The sequence below is a fragment of the Diceros bicornis genome, chromosome 14, assembly GCF_020826845.1.
Source record: "Diceros bicornis minor isolate mBicDic1 chromosome 14, mDicBic1.mat.cur, whole genome shotgun sequence".
Classification (NCBI taxonomy): Eukaryota; Metazoa; Chordata; class Mammalia; order Perissodactyla; family Rhinocerotidae; genus Diceros; species Diceros bicornis.
Window position 1 is genome coordinate 12711916 of NC_080753.1, and position 22348 is coordinate 12734263.

The 22348-nt window shown below is 39.6% G+C and overlaps 1 protein-coding gene across 1 annotated transcript in view; it reads right to left on the bottom strand.

Annotated features, from left to right (window-relative positions):
- TINAG (tubulointerstitial nephritis antigen) overlaps nucleotides 1–4201 on the bottom strand; it is an 89076-nt gene extending 84875 nt beyond the window's left edge. The window contains exon 1 of the mRNA XM_058554135.1: nucleotides 3847–4201. Within this exon, the coding sequence (XP_058410118.1) occupies nucleotides 3847–4201 (355 nt within the window). The remainder of the gene's footprint in view (nucleotides 1–3846) is intronic.
- Nucleotides 4202–22348: the final 18147 nt, after the last annotated feature.

Sequence of the window (22348 nt, forward strand, 5' to 3'; positions counted from 1 at the left end):
GGCTGTATTTTCTTAAGGAAATGTGTATGAAGCACCTCAGAGTGAGTTAGTCAAATTGGTACACATACAGCATCTTGAAAAGAAATTATAACAACTGCTGAAATTAAGGGAGTTTTGCAGCTCTGACAGCCATTAATACAAAAGTAGGCAAGTCAGACATTTGGAGAGTGAAATAGTTGGCCTGTTGATTTGAGAAAAGATGACATGGTGGCTGTCATTTATGTTCAAGTCCTCCATCATCATGTGTCATAATGTCTGTGCTGGTCTAAACTTCATTTCAGGGAAGGCACTTCTTTCCTCTAATCAGGAATCCACAGCCCAGGGTGGTCAGGAGCGTTCCTTCTGAAAGGCCAGGCTCCAGGGCCGCTGCTCTGAGTGCTTCCGTTATCCACCTTTCGATGAACACTCAAGTATCAGTATAATGAATGTCAGCAATGGGCTTGCTTTGGTAAAATTAGTGGTTTGTTAATCAGCATAATGGATATAAGTAATCAGCTCTCATTGGCTAAGTGAATAGTATTCAATTTATGTCGAGTAGCTAAAATATTTTAAAGTCACATCCCACTCTTATACCCCACGGTTTGTATCTATCTCTTAAGGTAAAAAGCCTTTACTCTTAGACTCGCTGCCCTAGGATTGATCTCTCAAAGGCCCTGTGTCCAGCCATGAGGTAGGAGGGTTTCTCATTCCCTGACACTCACTGTAAGAGTCTGACCTCCTTAATATTATCACAAGTGCCTCCAATAAGTTTTTCATGCCAGGTGGATGTGGGAACACCTAAAAGGACAGGAATTTGAGACTTTGTGAAGCTTACAGAGGTTGTACAAATTGGTTTATGTCTTCTTACCAATGTATATACTTTTGTAACTATCAGTATACATGGAAGAATTTGGACTGTGATTTATCTTTATTATAATGTGGTTAAGGAGGTTTTCAAGGAGTGGCTCACCCTCGTCCAACTCAAATGTGTCAGTGGCTTACATACATTTTTTACCAATGTGAACATAAGAGTTGTGTGTAATCAAATTAGCTTAGGGCTGTTCACAACAGATGGTATACTAGACTCTTTCCTTAAGATGTGCTTACACCAAAAGATTCTGTCTGGAATATCCACTCTGGTTCTATTTCAAATTCTATCACTTGTTTTCTGTATCTGACATTCAAAATCCTCCAATTACTAGAAGTTACCACCAGAGATGGGGGAAAAACACAGAAGGAAGATATTTACCATATGTCCAACTTCCAGTTTATACAAAAGGGACATATTTATTTTTTCTAATCCATAAGATAATGTACATAGTTTTAAGTCACTGGTTTAAAAAGAGCTCTTGGGACAGTTGCAGTATAAAGAACTAGACAATACCATGTAACTAGATAACTGAACAATAATATTCAGGGCTGGCCCGGTGGTATAGCCATTAAGTTTGCACATCCTGCTTCAGTGGCCCAGGGTTCGCACATTCGGATCCCGGGTGCAGGCCTACTCACTGCTTATCAGGCCATGCTGAGGCTGCATCCCATATAAAGTAAAGGAAGATGGGCACAGATGTCAGCCCAGGGCCTATCTTCCTCAGCAAAAAGAGGAGGATTGGCAACAGATATTAGCTTAGGGCTAATCTTCCTCAAAAAAATAAAAATAATATTTACTAGATTAGTGAATGACCAACTTAGCATCTCAGAGGAAAGTCACTTTACATGTGCAAAAAAGTTAGTATAAATAACATACCATTGTCTTATTATTTGAATTCGCTTTCCAATATTGTGTAGTACTATTTTCTTTCAACTAGCCGCTTTCATAAGCAAGACAAAAGAAAAAAATTACCTTCATGAGAGCAATTATAGTCTAACGTGAACTTTTGCTACCCAATAAAGTGAATAATTGCTTCCTTTCATAATGACTGGAATGAAAACTATACCTGGAACATAAGTTCTACCTAAAACATGACCCTAAACTAAAGTCTTAGTAAAATTCTAGCTCTCAGGCAAAAATGGACAGTGAAGAGGTAACAATTACGTTTCTAAATGGGCTATATGTTTCAAATAAGAACAGACTCAAACACTTTTTAGCACATCAGAAGCACTGCAGCTTATATGTAATGACGAGACTCAACACCCATGAAGCCGACCCTATTCCTACTTAAGATCTTTTGATGAGTTTTCATAACAGAATAAAATCTCAAACTCTTAATATGGCCTATAAATCCTGGCATAATCTGACCTCTACTCACCTCTCAAACCTCATCTCATGTCACCCCCAACCCTCCACTGATCGTTAGTCTCCTGCTACGGTAGCCTCCTTCCAGTTCCTGGACCATGCCAAGCTCCTCCCCCTCAGATCTGCAACACCTTCCTGTCAACTCTTCTTCAGGTCCGTTCGCTGCTCCTCATCCCTCCTGCTGTCTTGGCTTAAAGGTCTTCCCTCACTGACCCCTCCACCCAGGCTAATGGTATATGTTATCTTACCTGTTAATGTTATATTCTGACATACTCAGTCACAGCACTCTAAATGTTACCTTCAGAGAATTTATCACAATTTGAAATTGCACAGCGAATTTGTTAAATATCTTATACCGCCTCCCAACATGACTGTCACTTCAATGACAATACTGTAAAATCTTGTCTTTTTTCTTCCTCATTGTTTCCCCAGCACTAAGCAGAATGCATGGCACAGTAGAGATAGTCAATGAATAATTATTGATGAATGACTAGATCTTCTAGTAGAGTATCTGCCATTCTCTAGGATGAAATAAATGTTTACTGAGCTATTTATTGGTAAAGGCAAAGGCCTGGGATAAATGACAATTCTGTGGAAATTTTAACATAATACACATGTTTTAAGAAGCGTTTCCTCAATTTTCAAACAAAACGACATTATTGAGAAGGAAAGCAATAACATCTGGATTTTGAAATGAGGTCTAGATTTTGAAATAAGATACCAAATGCTAGTTTATTCTAAATTATCTTCTAACTATAATTTCTAGTCACTATCACCCATGCAGAGAATGCGACAGAGGTCTATTAAACCTGCATTTGTGCTGAGATTTGACATAATGGGCAGCGGAGAAATAGAGCCTCATGTAACTGTAGCAATAGAGTTTTGTTTACGTTTTTTTGCCAATCTTGGATATATCAGTTACTCAGAATCTATAGCTGTTCTCCTATAATTGGACCAATACAGTAAATGCCACCATTCTCCTTATAAATTATTTGAATTTTTTCACTCAATCTTAGACTTTTACAATTATTCTATATGAAGCCCTCCTTTGTTTTTAATAGTTTAAAAAAATCTCAGATTGGCAAAACAAAACAAAATGAAAATACACATGAAGAATCTATTTGATGTTGCTTAGGCAGGGTGAGTGGCTGACTTTATTTTGCTTTTGCAGTGGTTTCAGTGGCATTGCTATGCCACAAGTTCTGATGCTAAGAAGTCCATTAGTCCTGTGAAATAATAAGTAAAATGTTACATGACTCTGCAGATGATCAGGCCTGTGACTTTGATGAGATTTTCTAAGTGATTACATTCAAAAACTTGAGAGTCATGCTGTCAATACATTTTACAAAGAACCAAAGAGTTTTAAGTAATTCTCATGTAAATTGAGTGAGTGTTCAAAACAAGATTCAGATAAGCATTCATGGCCATCACACCAGAACTTTCCTGAAGGTGCTAGTATGATGCAGTTACCCTGCATCTAAACCAAAGCACTTTAACAATCCAAAGGAATTTATTCTAGTGATTGCAATATTGGAAGGAAGGAAGCAAGGAAGGAAGGAAAGAAAGAAAAACAGAGAAAATGTCAGTTTTTGTTATGAACTAGGATAATGTAAACACATTCCCAAGCCTACCTTCTGGATACCAAGACTTTGTATGAGGAGGCCATTCTTTCTCTTCACGGCAAAATGACTTGTAATCAGGACAGCAATCAGAATTTTCCCTTTCACAGAATTTGTCACAGTAACACAATGCATCCGCCTCAAAGAAGTGAGCGGCACAGCCATCATCTCTGTCTTCACAACAACCAAAACTTCTACAGTATTGTCCTTTGGAAATGGCTCTTTTGAATCGAGTACCTTCCAAAACGGTTCGATTCCTAGTGAAATCAGCTCTTGGGTCCACTTGTCTTTGAGATAAATACTGTTTCTCCATCCAAATTTCTGTGGTCAGATAAGAGAAGATTAAGATCTTATATCCAGTCCACATTATCTAGAGGCCGGTATGGTTCCCACTTTCTGTTATATCCAATACCCTCGGCCTGGGGGCTTCTCCTTGGAGCCAGAATTCTAATCATCAAGATAACAGCCTGAATCCTGAAACTGATCCTTTGCTTGAACTGAGTATACTTCTTGCAGTTAAACATTAATCAAGAATTTCAGCGTTTGCCCAAGATAATGCAAGTGTTAGAAATAGACCACTGTCATTCCTCCAAAGTTAAAAATTGATAATATTTAATATCACGTAAAAGTGCTCATTGCCACAAAAATGAACACATAAAATCTTATGCATACGTGATATATTGAATATTGCTTGCCTCCAAAAACATCTAGATTCTTAAATCAAAACCTCTCTGGAATACACATGCCCCAAATTATGGCTGCAGTAACAACGGGCAAGGTGTAGAAAATTCAAAAGTCAAAAACACAATTATTTATTTCACCCACTTGCATGGCAACTAAAATCCAGGCTCTCGTGAGGTTGCCTGCCAGGATGGGTCAGATCAGTAACAGTTGCTCTCAATCACGCCCAGTCACACACTGGCTTGATTTGCCATCTGTAGCCCATTTACCTACCAGAAGCAATTTGATTTCAAGGCTTAGAGGAGCCTACTTCAGCTAGAAATTCCCCGAGGGGGGCCTTAGTTCTCTCTACCCGAGTCCCTACTTGGCATCAACGTAGGAACCTGCAGTTTCTGGAAGGCAGTTTCTAGTCAAGAAAAGTCAGTACTCTGTGCTAAAGACCTGCAGGGGGAGGGAGTTGTGAAGAAAACTCAAAGGTCACGATGTCTTTGGTGTTTCTGTAGAGCAGAGCATTTACAGTGGGGTTTGCTCTGCTGCATTTATTCATTAACTACAATAACTCCCTTTGGATTGGGGATAAGTAACCAGCAGACGATGATTCAGCAAGAGTGGTTGGGTGGCCTAGTGGAAAGGACTTGTCTTGATGATCAGAAAACCTGGACTCTGGTCCCCGATCTATTGCTGAATCGGCTTTACGACCTTGGGTTCACAATTTGCTTCTCGGGTCCTCAGTTATTTTCCTATAAAATGAAGATCTTCCTCTCCAAGGCTAATTCATAAAGCCAACCCTTCAAACTCGTTCCCTGACTTTGCTCCAGAAATTATTCAACTCACACTTTTATCTTCATTATTTCACTTTCTTCTGGCATCTTCCTCTCAGGCTGTAAATGAATGCAAGTCTCTTTATCTTTTTTGTTTTAATTTTATCTCATCTTGGTGTCCCTCTTCGTAATCCCCCTGTCTCTCCAACCCAAAAACTGCGGCCTCCACTTCCATGCCATCCACTGTGTCACTGACTACAGCAAAGTGCCATCTACATTCCCACCTACTTTCACCGATGACCTCCTAACATCCAATTCCCATAGATCTGTGGGTGCATCTTTATCATACGGGAATCTTCTGCAGCATTTAGCACTGGATAACAAACTGGGTGAGGATGGGGGTCTAAGAATTAGACTAACGGAGTTCAAATCCTAGTTTCACCACTGTCTAGCAGCACATCCTTGGGAAAGTGGCTTACGCTCTCTATGCCTCAATTTCTTCATCTGCAAATTTGGATAATAATATTTATTACCACATCAGGTGGGTGAGAAATTTAAATAAAATAATGCACAACGGACTTAGTGCATCACACGTGCTAAATAAATGTTAGTTATCATTAATTAAATATATTCTCCACCTAGAAACTCTTTCCTCCTTTAACTTCTCTGCTTTCGTTCTCTCCTGATTCTCTTCCTATTCTTCATAAGGCTCCCAATTTATCTACTTTCTCTTGGATTCATGTCCTTCCCTTCTCAATTGTCATTTCAAATAGGTTTTCACCAACATTCTCAATCCTTTCCCTCTCTAGTCCTCACACCTCACCTTCCCTCAAAACTTCGAGCACTGAATCAACCTAAAAGTCATGGGCTATCAGACCCTATTCAAGGTGGATCTCCAACCTTTTTATCTCTCTGACCTCAATTTATACTGCTTTACCCCTCGCTCACATTGGTTCAGTCATGACACTAGCCTTCTTGCATTCCTCAAACATGCCAGGCACACTCCTGTCTCAGGACCTTTGCACTTGCTCTTCCCTCTGCCTAAGACTTGCTTCCCCCCGATATCAACATGGCTCCATCTCTCACCTCTTTCAAGTCTTTTTTCAAGTGACACCTTCTCAGAGAGGCCTTGCCAACATTTGCTATCTAAAATGGCATCCCCTCTCCAGACTCAGCATTCCCTATCCCCATTGACTGTGCTTTTCACTAATATATTAAAATTTTATTCGCTGATCTTATTTATCTTCTGTATTTCCTCTCCAGAATATAAGCTCTACAAAAATCATAGAATTTTGTCTATTTGTAATTTGTCTAACTGTTTTTTCTCCAGTGCTTAGTGCCTGACACATATTAGACACTCAATAAATCATTTATTCAATAAATGAATGAATCCTACGATTGGCATTTTCCGCCCCTGACCCACATCTACTGAGTACTGTTGGAGATGACCCCCAGCCCATAGAATCAGTGCCACCACAAACTTTTGGGTTTTTGTCTCATATTTCTTCAACTTGTCCGCCATCTCCCTTACTGGCTCTTACAAACCTCCTTGCTTTCCTAACTTACTCCCTCACTTTCTAGAGATGACCTTCTTTCAGTGGTTTCCAAGAAAGCAAAGACAGCAAATGTTAATCCCACATCTTCCTGTGATCAAACCCATAAACCTGTCTACATTTGCAGCCATCTTTCCCATCTTCCTTCCAGACTTAGAAGATGAAGTGTCATCCTGTTCTCAGACAATTCTTTCACCTATAATTTTCACTCTGCCACCATTTATCTTATTCCTTCACTTATCTCTTGGTTCCTATACATCTTCAACCTCTCTCTCATCCAATTCCTTCAGTCTGTTAGTAGGATTGTAGCATACACTGCTGTCACTCGGCCCATATTCCCACTATCTTTACCATTTTAGGACAAGCTAGCTGAGATTCCAACTGTATGAGTTATTGACCTGCCCCACTGCATAACAAGCCAAAAGTGGTGAAGAATTAACACCCTCCCTGGAACCCAGAAGCAGCCTTTAAACAATGCCTAGAGGAGTTTGTGTATGAATACCTCACTCTTCTTCCTCTTGGATGGGTCACCTCTGATATCCAGATATATGTAGCCCTCATCCTGAGGTAAGACTGGAAGCTCCATAGTGATAGGGGATTGAGAGTGGTATCCTAACTTATTTGTTTACAGCACATGGTTAAATACTGCAGTTTACCACTGTCTGGTAAGTGTTTCTACTGATTATAATACCTCGCTTTAACTAATTCATCCTCTCTAAATTGACAAAAGCTTTTAAAAATCCCTGCAAAGAAACTTTACATTGAAAGTGACATATTGGATGCAAGTTCTACTACTAATGTATTTCTTTAGACCAGTGGTTTTCAACATGGGGTGACTTTGCCTCCTAGGAAAAGTTTAGCAATGTCTGGAGACAGTTTTTATTGTCCTGACTGAGGAAGTACCGCAAGCATTTAGTGGGTAGAGGCAAGGGACGCTGCTAAACATCCTAGAATGCTCAGGACAGAACCCATAACAAAGAATTATCTGGCCAAAAGTGTCGATAATCCTGCTGTTGATAAACCCTGATTTAGATATTTTACAAGATTTTTGAAAACAACTAACAAGAAATCAGAAAGAAATAAAATTATCACGTCTACTTGCAATTTGAGTCTATTTAAATAAGGTTGATCAGTTGGACCTCCAATAAGTGATTGCTTTGAGATAATAGCTAATGACAGTAGTACATAGCTACTAGGGGTGCTATTTCAAAAATTTGGGTGCACTGTATGCATAACTTTAAATGACAACAAATGTACTCTTCTTGTGATTTTTACAACCTCCATTGCACAAGGAACAACGGAGGGAATCGAGAGCCTTCTGATTTTTCCTTGAAAGAATGAAGTCATCAAATAACTTTCTTGTGCTATAAAAATGGACTGGACACTGGAAATGTTAATCATGTTTATAACTGGAAGTTTTCGAGGATATTTAAATAGGCAAAATTTAAACTTGAAAGGGGGAGAGAGAATAGGAAGGTGGGCTTGTTGAAAACAATTCATTTTATTGGTCTAAACTCTATCATTAGAGATTTATCTCTTTGAATTATGGAGGCTGCAAAAACGTTCTACAATAGTAAGCGCTCTTCAGTGAGGTAACTTGAATAATATTAACTCATTTTTGAGGGTTCAGGGCTTGATCCCTTCACCCTGACAAGAGATCTAGAATGGTCTCATTAGGTGATGAGAAGGACAGGTGAGGATGGTAAGAAAAGGGTAGGGAGAAGACTTGCTGAAAACGAGTGCTCTTTCTTCACACATTGGCTCATGAATTAACTGTTTGAAACTACCTTTTCCTTTCTACTCCACTGAGTTAATTCAAATTTTAAAGTAAAGGATTTCAATGAGACATAAGAAAACTTCTGACTACAAGGTGTAGTTGTTTTTGGATTAGGCTGCTGAGGGAGACTGAAGGATTATACACATTATAATTGCAATATACATCTGTATATATATACAAACACACGTCTGTATAATACACAGTACATCTTGTGAGTTAGTGTGTGTGCATAATCTCTTTTGAGCCTTCCAACAGCCCACAATGGCAGAGATTATAACTATTATCCCTATTTTAGTTTTTACAGATGAAGGACTGAGACTCAAGTCACTATACAAGGTCACATAGCCAGTGACAGAGTGTTCGATTCCAAGCTTGGTGCACATTTCCCTGACCCGTCCTGCCTTTCCATCTAACTGCTCACCTGGTCGTCTTAACAAAAGCCTTGCCTGAGCCCATGACGTGGATAATCTTTCCAGATGCTTTCCAACCCAGTGATCCCTGAGGTGCAGAGAGTATGGGAGGGAGGTGGAGATCTAGGGAAGGATCATAGGGTTTTGCACAGAGTGGTTGCACGTTGTAAAAACACTCCAGTGAAACTTCTCTCTTCTGTGGAAGTTTACCAGTTAATGCAGATTTGGGCTTTAATTATACATTGCTGGGAAAATTGGAAAAAATTAAAAACTTAGCAGATCCATGAAATGGAAAAGAGGATCTTGCAATAGCTCCCCAAATGACAATGGTTCCAGACACTGGGCCCCGGTCCAGGCTTTTAGTAGTTTTGCTCAAAGCCTTCTAATTTCTCACGATAATTAAACAGGTACTTCGGATTTACTTTCCCCTTGTTTTTCACTTTTTTGCAATAGCAATTTCAATATCTTTTTCCACTTTTTATTTTCCAATATAGAACTGCATGGTACAGTGATTTATGTAGTGTGCATTTGCAGATTAAGAGAGCCCAAAGAGTATATTTGGTTTAGACCATCAGGCACCAAAGAAAACCTCTAATGGGCCAAGGGGATGCATCCATTGGGCCTGAAGGAAAAGGAAGACAGGCTCTGAAAAAGGCCTTATTTTACCTCCCACCAAGTCTCCACTCTGGTTCAAGGGCCTGTTACAGAGCTCATGTTGCCAATTCTTTGCCTTGATATGGACAGGGGAGGAGCCGTGCAAATCTCGTAATGACAAGACACGAAAGGAAACAAAAAAAAGAAAAGAAAAAATGAAGAAAAATGCATGAAGGCCAAAGGGGTAGTAAAAGATTATGACAGAGAAAAAGCTAACAGAATAAAGTTATTAGAGGAAAATACTGTGCAAGGGCATAAGAATAAAGTTTTCTTTCATGTCAAAATTCTAATTTCAACTTTAAACAGGAGACAATGGGGAATGTAAAAAGTTACCTCTAGAGCTAATAAAAGATTTTAATTAATGTTTTATTTCACAAGAGGCACTTGAAAATAAGAAATAGGCCTGCCATCTCGTTCTTTTAGCATACTTCTAACAGTACACTGCTTTGAAGAAAGGCAGTTTTATTCACTCATTCTTTTACTCAAACAAAATATATGTTGAACTCCAAATGTATTCCAGGTACTGTTATATTTTAGGGATGCAGAGATTAATAAAACCTAATCCCGACCCTTAAAGAACAAGCCAGTATAGCCATGGAAGCCAGCTTATAAAGAAATCATTACAATGAGCCTTAAGGAGTGTTATCACAGGGACATGTAGAGGATTTAATGAGGACACAAAGGAGGTAGTTGTCAATCCTTCCTGATGGAATTAGGGAAGACAACACTAAGAAAATGACATTTCAGTTGAGTCTTAAAAACTAAGTAGGATATTTGTCATGTAAGTAGATAGAATTTCTAGACTTAGAATGTAACACACAGCGTATTTGAAAATGAAAAGGAATATGAGTCAGTTCTTGTTTTTGCTCACCCAACAATGCTTTAGGTAACAGCAGCATAAGCTTTCCTTTGGGGATCTGGTCTTCTCCCATTCCATGGAATCCTGGTGAGACCACTAGCCATAGGTCTTCACATTCACTTCTTCCCAGAGGTCTCATATGACATAAAGTGAGCCAGTTACTCTCTCCTGAGATTCTTTGAATCTTGAGTGCAGTGACTAGTATATAGAACAGACAGAGCTGAGTCGTTCACATACTGACACTCCCCAAATTGACCATGAGTTACTGACCAAGATCCCCGGCAGTCAGCTTCTCCTTAATTTCTTTGAATACCAATATCCTTCAAAAAGTTATTTAGGGGGACCTTAAGTTAACTAGAGTTAGTGTCTGTCATTTATAACTAAAAAATTGTTGAGAAATGAAGTTATTCTAGATTCATAACAAGACAAGGATGTGGTCAGAATGGCTTTTTCTGATAGATCATTGTGTTAGCAGAATAGAGGATGGATTGAATGAGGGTGAGACTGGAAACTAGGAGATCAGTAAGGAAACTATTGTAGAAGTCTAAGCAAAAGATGGTGAAACCTGCCCTTGAAAACTGGCTCTGACACAGAAAGTTAAACAAGAGAGATATTAAGGAGGTAATACTTATAAATGTTTAATTGGATATGGGGGTAAAGGAGTAAGGGTTACCTAGGGTGAGTTTCATATTTCTTGCATGAATGACTAGACAGTAGTATTAGCTATGGGAGAAGCAGTTTAGGGCAAAGATTAGCTCAGTTTGGAATCTATTAAGTTTGATTTTCTGGTGGGTTATCCCAATGGAGATGTCTATTGAGAAACTGCCTTCTCTCTTTGCTAGAATGTAGATTTGGAAGTCATCAACACGTAGCTGATGGTAAAAGCCATGGAAGTGAATGACATTACCCCTCATCACCCAGGGCTGGAGCATGGCTCTGTAATTCAGATATTTGAATAGTCTAAATGTGTTTGTAAATATATTTGCAAGGAATTTTATTTTAGAACCTCATGGACCCTACTGAAAGTTTTATCATTTTTTTCATAAACTATATGAAAATTTCAAATGTCCCTCATGTATTTGTTTTATGAGAGACATCATGGTGTATGAGAATGATTCTTAGCTTTGAATTCAAATCAAAATCAGATTGAAATTTCTTACTAGCCATGTGACATTGGTCAAGTTAGTTATCTTCTTATAGGTTTGGTTAACCCAAATATCAAAATAGGAAGTATAATACCAATCTTAAACAGTTTCTTGAAGTTAAATAAAAGAATCCATGAGAAAGTACTAGAACCATGCAGAAGCTTCTTTACTAGAAAGGATTAGTTTGCAAAGGGCTGATTTTAAGTCATTGTGTTTAAAATCCAAAGAGGTCCTTGGTGCATTTCCCCTAAAATGATATAAAACTAAACATAATCTTATCCTCTTGCTGATATATTATATTCAATTAGAGATCTTTTTCAAAACATGACTGTTTCGTCTATATGAAAATGTGTGAATAAAATCAGCCACTTTCTCAATAATCTCTACACAGGTGAAAGTGAATTTAGCATATGGCAATAGCATTTACTGCCTCATCACTGGTTTTAATGTGCAAAATTAGAAGAAGCTTTAAGCCTGCAGAATCTCCACTAGCTTGGGGCAATCATTCTAAATTTACAACACCAGCACACTCAACGAACCCTTAAAAGTGCTTTCATTTACAAACCCATAGCTTCACTTCTGAACTCCTAACCCAGTGGTTCACACAGTGGCTACAGATTAGAACCACCTGGGAAGTAAAAATTATAAAAAGTAAAAGTAAGCCAGTCTCAGGTCTTATCCCAAGAAATTATGATTTCATTGGTATGGTGTGAGAGAGGCTCAGGCTGAAAAACAACTTCTGGATCCACATTCTCGAAAACTGTTTCATTTTTTCAATCACTTTTCCTCATCTCTTGCTTATTAATTTCAGTGGTATAGACACAGGGCCTTCAAGTATTTCATGATTTGTGATATGTCCTTTGGATTCATTCTTATTGAAAAATGAGTCATTCCATACACTTGTGCAATACTCGTCCATTTCTCTATCACTTTTAATTTATAAAAATTATCTCTACTTTCCAGCCCATCGTGTCTTTTCTTGTTGACATTTATTTTGCACTTATCTGCTATGATGGGGTTAATCATGATCATAAATTACCTCAAAACTAACACATGCATGGCAGACTTCCTGTCTATGACTCAAGAAACACAATGACTAAAATGACATAACATTACTGCTAACCCCATCTATTGGTTGTGGGCGTTTTAATTGCAGCATAAATTTCGTTCACATAGTGAGAGTTCATGATTGAAAATTTATAAGTAGAAACGCTTCTGTACCAGAAATAAAATAGATGCTCAATATATATTAGTTTCCTCTCTAATTATTTCCTTGCTCTGCCCCTCTCTCTCCTACCATTCACCTTTGGATAATAAACACATTAAGCAGATCTTATCTAATCTTAAATTCTAATCTCTAGTGGGCTGTTAATATTCAGCAACGTATTTCTTCCCTTTGCAGAATCAAGAGAGTTTGTATTCATGAGTGGGGATCTTCAGGGTATTCACATTCCATTTACTCACAGAGATGGTCATAAGAACCCATTCAAAAATGATGGTGTTCAATCAGAACAGAAAGAGGAAAATGAGATGAAACACTGGGTGAGACGGATGTGTGTGGGTTGAAGGAAGGATGATAGTTCCGGTTGAGAACAGAGCTCCTTGTTTCTCATCAGAAATAGGCACCTTTTGGCGTATTCTTACAGGATGGTATGTTGTGAGTCCTTTCCTCCCCACCATGAGGCAGGAGCCACAGCTGACTGGAAAAGCTGAGTCACTTTGAGCAGCTGCTCTAGTGAACACCAGAAGAGAGAGGTGTTTCCATTTTCACAAACAAACAAAAGGGAGAGCGGAGACTAATAACTCTTTCTAAAATGTTTCAAAACTCCAAGGACAAAATTTAAAAAAAAACAAAAAAACAGGAACACATCGCTCACACAATATAAAAGGATACACACCTGAAATGATCTTGTTTAAAACAATGTGGTCAAGAGGAGAAAGTATAGGGTTTAGAATCAAAGAGAACCAAACCTGGATTCTGCCTTTGGCCCTTATATTTTGGTGTATTCCTTTTAGAGGTCACTTAATCCTTCTGCAACTCAGTTTGTGAATGAAATGATAATGAATGTACCAGTTCAACATACTTTCTCACACGTAGATTATCTGTGAAGACATCAACAGTTTAGACCACACTAGGCTGAGCCAAGCCCAAACTACTTTCTTGTGTCTGCTCATCTAGCTACACGGTGCAAATCTCATGCCTGTACATTTTTGCTGCTGAACTCAGAGTCAGCTTAGGCATCTAATGACTAACTTAAGCAGGAACACACACACACATCTGAACAAGAATATGCAACAGTGCAAGCACAGTGCAGGCTGAATTCATATCAGATCCTGTCTTATATTTCCATCCCAAAAAGCAACAAAATCTGCAGCATTATGAAGTCTAGTTCAATCATATAAAATTTACATTACCAAATAGTTCTTATAGCTTCTGTGTCTAAAATAGCGACATTCAGATTACTTTACAGCTGTCAACAATAACGTGTTGGTACTTACTTTACATTTGTGTAACCAAAGGGTCCCTTTAGGTAATTTTTCAAAACAACTTCTAATTTGGGTTTGAGATATCACTTCAAGGAAGATAGAAACTGGTTGCAGATTGTTAATGATAATAGTATGGCTTGCCTGCTCCCCTACGAAGTTGAAGTTGGCTCTTCTACTTACATTCAAGCAGAGCACCCTGATGCCTACAATATCGTGGGATAGGGAGAAAAAGAAAATGACTTTGTAACGTATGGTGACACTGAGATTGATTTATACAGTAAATGCAATTTTAAAGGTAAATGGTAAAGCTTCCGGGAATTCTACTGTTTTCTAAAAAGGACAAAAAAGACTATGACCAGGAAAATAATATGCTTAGATCATTTTAGATCAGAGTGTTTAAGAATCTCATCCCTCACATGGCTTCATTGATCACCTGTGGTACCTTTCAAAATCTGTATCCCCAGTCTAGATTTTGCTACAAATTCCACACCCACATTTTAACTGCATGCTGGACGCGTCCACTTAAATATCTCTATCACCTTAAAAATCAACATTTCTAAAACTAAATTCACATTCTGCCTTTCCTGCTCCCCTTTTTGCCCCCATAACACACACACACACACACACGTCCCATGAAACACACAAACACTTTCTATATTCCAGTATTTGTCAGGCTAGGCTAGCCTTATTCTGCAAGAACAAACAGCTCCCAAATCTCAAAAGTATAACGCATGAAGTTTATTTCCAGCTCACACGCGGTCCTTCTCTCTTGACTGGGCAACAATCCAAAGCAGCTGTCCTTCCCAGAGTGACTCAGGCTTCTCAGCTGCTGTGATTCTGTGGCTCGACCAGCTCAACACATGGCCTCTCTGCCTCTTGCCAAAGAGGAAGAAAAAGACTAGAGAATGGCACAGGGGTTTCTATTGCGTCACCCCAGAAGTGACATGCATCACTCCATTCACACTTCTTCAGCCAGAAGTAGTTACATGATCCCTCCTAACAGCAAGGATAGTTGTCTACATGCCAGAAAGAAGGAATAAGAAAACCACAGAACACTGTCTTTGGCCAAATTTCTTATTTCAGATTCCCAGGCCAGAAACGGTGGCTTCGCCCATCTTTCTCCATCACCTCCACATTCCATCAATCAATTAAGTGGATACAGTTAATTCTGCTTTCTCTATATCTTTTTAATCGGTTCACTTTTCTTTATTCCCACCTACACTTAATAAACTCAAACTCTCATCATTTCCCTCTTTGATGACGGCAACAACCTGCTCACAGGTCTCCCTGTCTCCAATTTTCTCTCTCAAATCAATTATCTACACAGCAGCCACAGTGATCTTCTTAAAACCCAAACATGATTGTATTGATTTAACTTCCTGCTTAAAACCCTTCAGTAGCTTCCCGTTGCTTTTTAAAAATATGCCCAAATCTGTAAATCTGATTTATAAGGACTCGTATCACATGGTATGTGCTTACTTCTCTTAACTTCACCTTTCGGCAAATTCACGCCTTGTACTGGATGCTGGGACATGCCACCCAGATCCCATTTCAAGTCCAAGGTGCTTAATTCTCCAGCCACAGGAATGTTGCCAGCTGATAGCTCGCAGCTGAAAACCTTTTCAGGGACTTGCCTTCAACCAAAGGAAGCTGCCTCACTCAAGGTTACTCCTTCACCCCTGGGGCATCCTTTATCCAAGGTCAGTGGAGGATACCAAGACCTTCTCCTTACCTCAATTTGGGACATATTTAAAGGGCCATCCCAGTTCCAGAAGTCACCATGGGATTGCCTGAGATGTCTATTGTAACTGCATCACAGTTCAACTTCTCCCATTGCTCAATCCTTCCTCCCTCACTCCTTGACAGGGGTTGTCACCTGAAAGCATTTCCCTATAACCTCCTACACTGACATCTCTGTCCTACAGTCTGTTTCCTGGGGAACCTAAAACGTGCCTCAGACTCTGTGCTGCAGCCATTTGAAATACTCGCAACACCCAGAATATGTTCTTTCTTCCTTCTAGACCTTTGTTCATGTGGTGTCTGAGGCTTGGGCTGCCAATCCCGCCTCTCTAATTTTGCCTGAGTGATTCCTACTTATCCTTAAGAACTTGAACATCACATCATATCAATCAAAAGATCACATCCACAAAGAAGCCCTCTCATCAAGTCCATCTTAGGTATTACATATGTATTCTCCCTCCCTCAAAACCCTACCCAGACTCTGAGCAATGCAATCTTCTTATCAGTCTGCATTAAAATCCCCTGTGATGTGGGGTCATGAGTCACCTCAGAATTGCAATGGAATTCTCAGATATGAATGCATTTTGGGTGACATGATGCCCACCATAAAAATCTGTGATTCCAGTTATTTGGCTCTGGGCTTGAAGCCCAGAATACATAGCTATTTATTCAGAACATAGGCCTCTGCCAGCTCTCTGGGCTCATTAGCGCCTCCTATTGACCTGAGAACCTCTGGGTCCCCTGAACTCTGCACATTGGCCTTGGGGAGACAGAGGGCTACCCAGATTTCTCCTGCTGAACCTCCTCCCAATCACGTACAGGCCATTTGGATGTGGCAACAAGCTGAAAGCTAGGATTCTTCCCGGGACCTTCAGCTTCTCTGGTGTTACATCTTTCCCTCCTCTTCTCTCTCCAACCTCAAGGAGAGCAGCTGGCTTTCTCCATCCTCCCCCAATATCCTGAGATCTCTCCACCCCTGGCATAGAGAGTCTACCTCTTCAGCCCAGTCATTCTCTTATCTCTTGATGTGCTAAAGGATGATAAAATGATTTAGAAAAGTATTTCCTCTCTCACGATCTCTTTCAGAGCTACTGACTTCCTAAAAAGGTCAAGAAAGTCAGTTTTAAAATTTAAGACTAATCAGCGGCCTCTTTTCTAAGCAATATCTCCCTTCCCCCTCCCTGGACTCAGAAGCCTGGTGGCTCAGCTTGAGTTGGGAGAGGGCTCCAAGGAAACATATTTAGGAAGGATATGAAAATGTGAGGGTTTAATATTTGCAAAGAATTGTCCCCCATTACATCTATTCATGTGTCTACCACTCCGGAGTGTAAGTTTCTGTCAGTAGTAAGTATTTGTATTTGTCTTTGAAAATTCAGTGACTAATATAGTGCATAGCACATGGCAGGGGCTCAAACATTATTTGTTGAAAGACATCCAGAACATCTCTACCTCCTACTTCAGGTCTCTTATGACGTTTCTCCTGTCGTGAAGAGCTCCATCTGTTCATCTCTTTAAACTCTTACCTCTATTCTCGTTTAATTTCAGCTAAAATTCATCCTCTGAGATACTAGTCTCCTCCATTTCCAACAGTGATCCACATGTTTGAGTATGTACTATAAAAAAAATAGGCTAGATCCTTGGACATGTAGTAAACATACCATTATTTTTAGCATTGAATTGCACTTGTAGTATATATTGTATGCACTTATTTTTGGTGTTATTTACTTTTTCACTTTCTTCACTTATTACCTTAGATCTTCCATTAGACTCTAAACTCCTAAAGATAGATAATTTTTTCTTTTATATCACTTGTCTTTAACTGGCAAATTTTCTTCTGCATACAATTTAGAAAATAATGTTAACCAACAAGCAGAAATATATAAGTAAAGAAACTAGACTTTAGGATTTTAAATAACCTCAAGATACTGATTCCAATTAGGGATTGAGGCACACAAGAATTTCTAAGGCTGGCTAAGGCTACATAGCTGTAATAATAAAAATAATAGCTAACATTTATTGAGCTACTACTCTGAGCCAGACCGCTTATTAAGAATTTTACATGTACTGCTTCACAGCATCTTAGAAGGTTACTACTGTAAATGTTCCCACTTTACAAGTGAGTTTAAATAACTTGGTCAAAGTTACATAGTTGCTACATGTCAAAATCATAATTCAAACTAAGACTGTTCTAGAATTATGCTTTCACTATGATACACAACTGGCTGCTTTCTGTATATCTGAGGGATCTTTTTGTTATTACTGTGAAACACTCTACTGTACACTCTAGTTTTCTAACATGATGGAAGGGTTATAGTTGTCACACAATGGAGTTGCTTAAATTGATCCTAAGAGTATAGTACTTAAACCCCATCTGGAGTCCTCTGCTTTAAACCCAGGCAAACTCTTCTTGGGGTCTGCTTTAACAGAAGTTCCTACAAAATGGTCCAATTTACTCTAATAAATCACACTTCTTAATTAGTCTAAGCAAAGCTAAAAGTGGATTGGAAAACCCATATCTGAACACCATTAGAACACAGACATACTTATTAAGAATAAAGAATGTTGCTGGAAATAGACACAATGAAATCTTTGAAAGAGGTCATTTGTCTCTAAGTGCTGCATGGCCACCCAGACTAGTAGGCTGAGAGTTTTAATATCCCTATAAGTCAGTTAAATTTCTTTTGGTTACAAGTAACAGAATCCAACTTGAACTAGCATAAGCAAAAATAAAGACATTCCTTGGAAGGGTGCATGGAGAGCCTCTGTAGGCAGGGGGCAGGTGGCCCTGTGGAATCAGTGGATCCAGTGGCTGAAAGGCAGGAGGAACTCAGATTGGGCCCTCTCATCTCTATTTCCTCCACACATTTCCTCCCTTTGACTCTCTCACTGCAAATGACATTCCTGTATTTACCTATATCCACTGTGGAAAACTGCTCTGAAAGCTTCTGAGAGTGTTCAACATTCAGTCACCTATAGGCAGAGACAGAGTTAATTCTCTCAAGTCAAAACTCAAATTTCTGGGGAAGAAGTCTATTGGTACAACCTGAGACATGTGCCCATCATGTCCAGGTAAATGTGGGTTAAGCTAGGTTCTTGAGCTGGGGTTTCATTTCTGTACAATTGAACTGTGACCTGGGGGCATCCGAATAGCTGTGTGTGCACCACAGCTCCCACAGTGACTGTGAAGGTGGCGGGTCAGTGTGTAGGTAGAAGGGCTGGGGAATTCCTAGAAAAGCAAGGATGAGAGAGATAATAGGTGTTCACCTCAAATAGGAAGGAAGGAAAGCATATAATTTCTCAAACATGCCTGAGTGTGTCATAAACACTGAAGGCATAAAGAAGTATTCTAAATCATGGTCTCAAACACCCAGTTTTCCTGAGCACGAATGACCATATACATAGTGTACCCATTCCTTCACATGGGCTATGCTTGACACAAGGTTTGGCTGACTATAAGGAAGGCTAAAAGAAAAACAAAGGACAAAGACACCTATAGGAGCTTATTCTTAGTAATGGGAAGGCAGGCACGGAAGACCAATCTCTGTTGTGTAGGGTACTAGACCAGCTCTTTTCACTAATTTCTCCTTTAATCCTCACAGCAACACTAAAGTATTCTACAGTATCTCCATTTAGCAGATGTGAAAACAGAGACTTGGAGAGATAATAACTTTCCCTAAATCAACTCTGATAAGTAAAAGAAGAGACTTTAAACCCAGGCCTGTCTTAATCCAAAGACTGTGCTCTTTTGTTTTTACCACAGAAATGCATTTTAGAATACAAAAGAAAAAAAAATCAAGCTCTGAAGAATTTTGGTGGCAAAATACAAAATACAAATAATATAATGAATCATACAGGTGAAGAAAACATTAGTAACATTAAAGCAAAGAAGGAACGGGGGAAAGCCCTAGGTACCCAGGCTCATGAAGCAGGAGTAGACGAGCGAGCTGAGCGTGGAGGTCACTGTGTGCAGTGAGGGAATCTGTAAGACTTACTTGTTACAGAGTTCGAAATTCCATTGACCATCACCTAGGAAAATAATGCCATGTAACCGAGGACTTAGACAGCTTGGTTAATGAATAGTTTGTTAGTGAACTTTGAAGCTCTGACCACGGTTCCCTGGGCCTACTAACCAGGGTTAACAACCTCATTCAATCATTTTTATTGAGTGAAACATTGGTTGGTATATATTAATCAGAGAATCTCAGAGTATAAATTCCAGGAAGGCTCTGAGATCTCACTTGATGGAGGAAAGGGTGGAATCCTCACTCACAGATGACAAAACTGAGGCCCACGCAAAGCCAGTGATGTGGCCACACTCACACTGAGAAGCAGTGGCCGAGCCAGTGTCCTAACTTCTACCCAGTCCACCGAGAACAGGTCCCTGTGAGAGAAGGGAACAAGGCTGTTAAGTGTTGGGAGATGAGCCCCAGCCACAGTCAGGGCTAAGCCCAAGCAGAGCCAGAGTGTCCCCCAATAGAGGACAAGCCCATGCCGGCAGGGAAGGACCCGCGGACCTGTGGGCCTTCATGTGGTCAGAGGAGACTTGCATCAGATCAGCTGCTCTGAGTTGAAGCAGGTTATCAAAGCACAGCTCAGATTTCATGAAAGAGCTGTGTTCAACTGTTATTCAGATCTGAGAATAGTCTGATGTTCTTATTTTAGGAAAAACAGTTGGAAAGAACACTTCACTCAGTTCAACAATGCCAATATCCTCTTCAATGCAGGAATTGTTGCCAAATAGTGATCTAGTCTCTCAAGTCCTTCCCACATTGCAGACTTGTTACCCTCTTTTCTGAAACTTTTAATAAAACAATAAAGCATAAACGCCATCAACTCCCTCACAGTGGCACTAAATCAGCCCTCTGGTTTCACACTGAACAAGCCTGACTGTAATTTAGTTTCAGTTCGGGTTGATTCGGTTGCTTGCCCACTCTTTCCGCAATTTATTGACTCTGTATGTAATTTAATTAAAATCAGAGAGACAGAATGAGAGATTTTCATTTGTTGCAAGTTCAGTTCATTCCAGGTTCACTGTGGATGCGAATGTTTGGTTTCCTTTGCTTTTCTAATGTCACTAGTCCTTAAATAGCATCTGCATAGAAAGAGCTGAAGCTTAAATACCAGGAAAACTCAAGAACCCTTTCCACAGTTCCTGGAACGTACTCTCCTCGTCTGTGGCCCCAAAGCCTTTAAGCCTGCAGCTCCCTCTCTGCTAATCTTTCCACCATCCTTGACCTGCCCCAACTGTACTTCATCCTTTGGTCTCAGTTTAACCCTCCATTCCTCGATAAAACCACGCCCCTTCCCACTGCTAAACACTCTGTGGTACCTTCTGCCTTTCCGGGTGTTTGCAAGCAACGAGAGCCCTGAGAGTAACGACCTAGTACGCCACTGCAGCCCAGCGCCTGGCCCAGTGCCTGGCACAGAGCAGATGCTCAACAAGAAAATCTGTGAAATGATTGAATGAACCAATTAATCAATAAACCTGAAACCCATCCGCCTAGAAAGCTGCTTTTGCCACCTGAGTTAGCCAGAAATCTTTCCTTAGGTGAATAACATTTGACTCCAAGGAAGCTTAGTAACTGTATGAACTTAGTCATGTTACTTAACAGGTTTGTGCCTCAGTTTTCTCTTCTGTGAAATGGAAATAACAGTAGTAAACAATGACATAATACAAGTAAACAAATAATGCTTGGCACATAAGAATTCATTTAATTTTAACATTTATTGCAGTGATGGTGGAATATGGATGGGTGATTATATGGGTGATATACTTAGGATGGGTGAGTTATACATTACGGATTATGGATGGGTGATATATTTAGGATCTGCAAATATATGCTTAGTATTTCCTCTTTTTCTGCAGCTTACTGAATTATTATAAGGTGAGTATCCTTATAACCACCCAAGTCAAAAAACAGAACCTTGCCAGCCACGCTAGAATCACCTCCATGTGCACCATCCCAATCACAGCATCCTCTCTCCCTCAAAGAGTAATCTGACCTCTATGGTAATTGCTTCCTTGTGTTCCTTTTTGTTTTTAATCACCCAAGTGTTCACCCCTAGACCCTCTTCTTGCCTTTTTTTCCTTCACTAGTTTTTAAAGTCTATTTTAATCTACAGGCTCCTCCTCCAAATCTTGCTCATTTTTTTTTTTGCAATATATATGCTCAGAGCTCAGGTGGTTTGTCCTGCACTGTTTCCCACAGCCTAGATTTTGTCAATTGCATCATCATGGCATCATTCAACACATTCTTCTATGCTCTATATAGTCTGAAAATTGGCAGGTGGACGGAGGCTTGATCAGATCAGCTTTAGCCCGTTTGACAGACTTAGGTAGTGACATATTCTTTAATCAGGAAGCACATAATGCCCAGTTTTTCCTTCTTTTTGATGTTTACAGTCATTGATGCTCAATTCCTAGATCCATGAATTCATTGGGGGTTG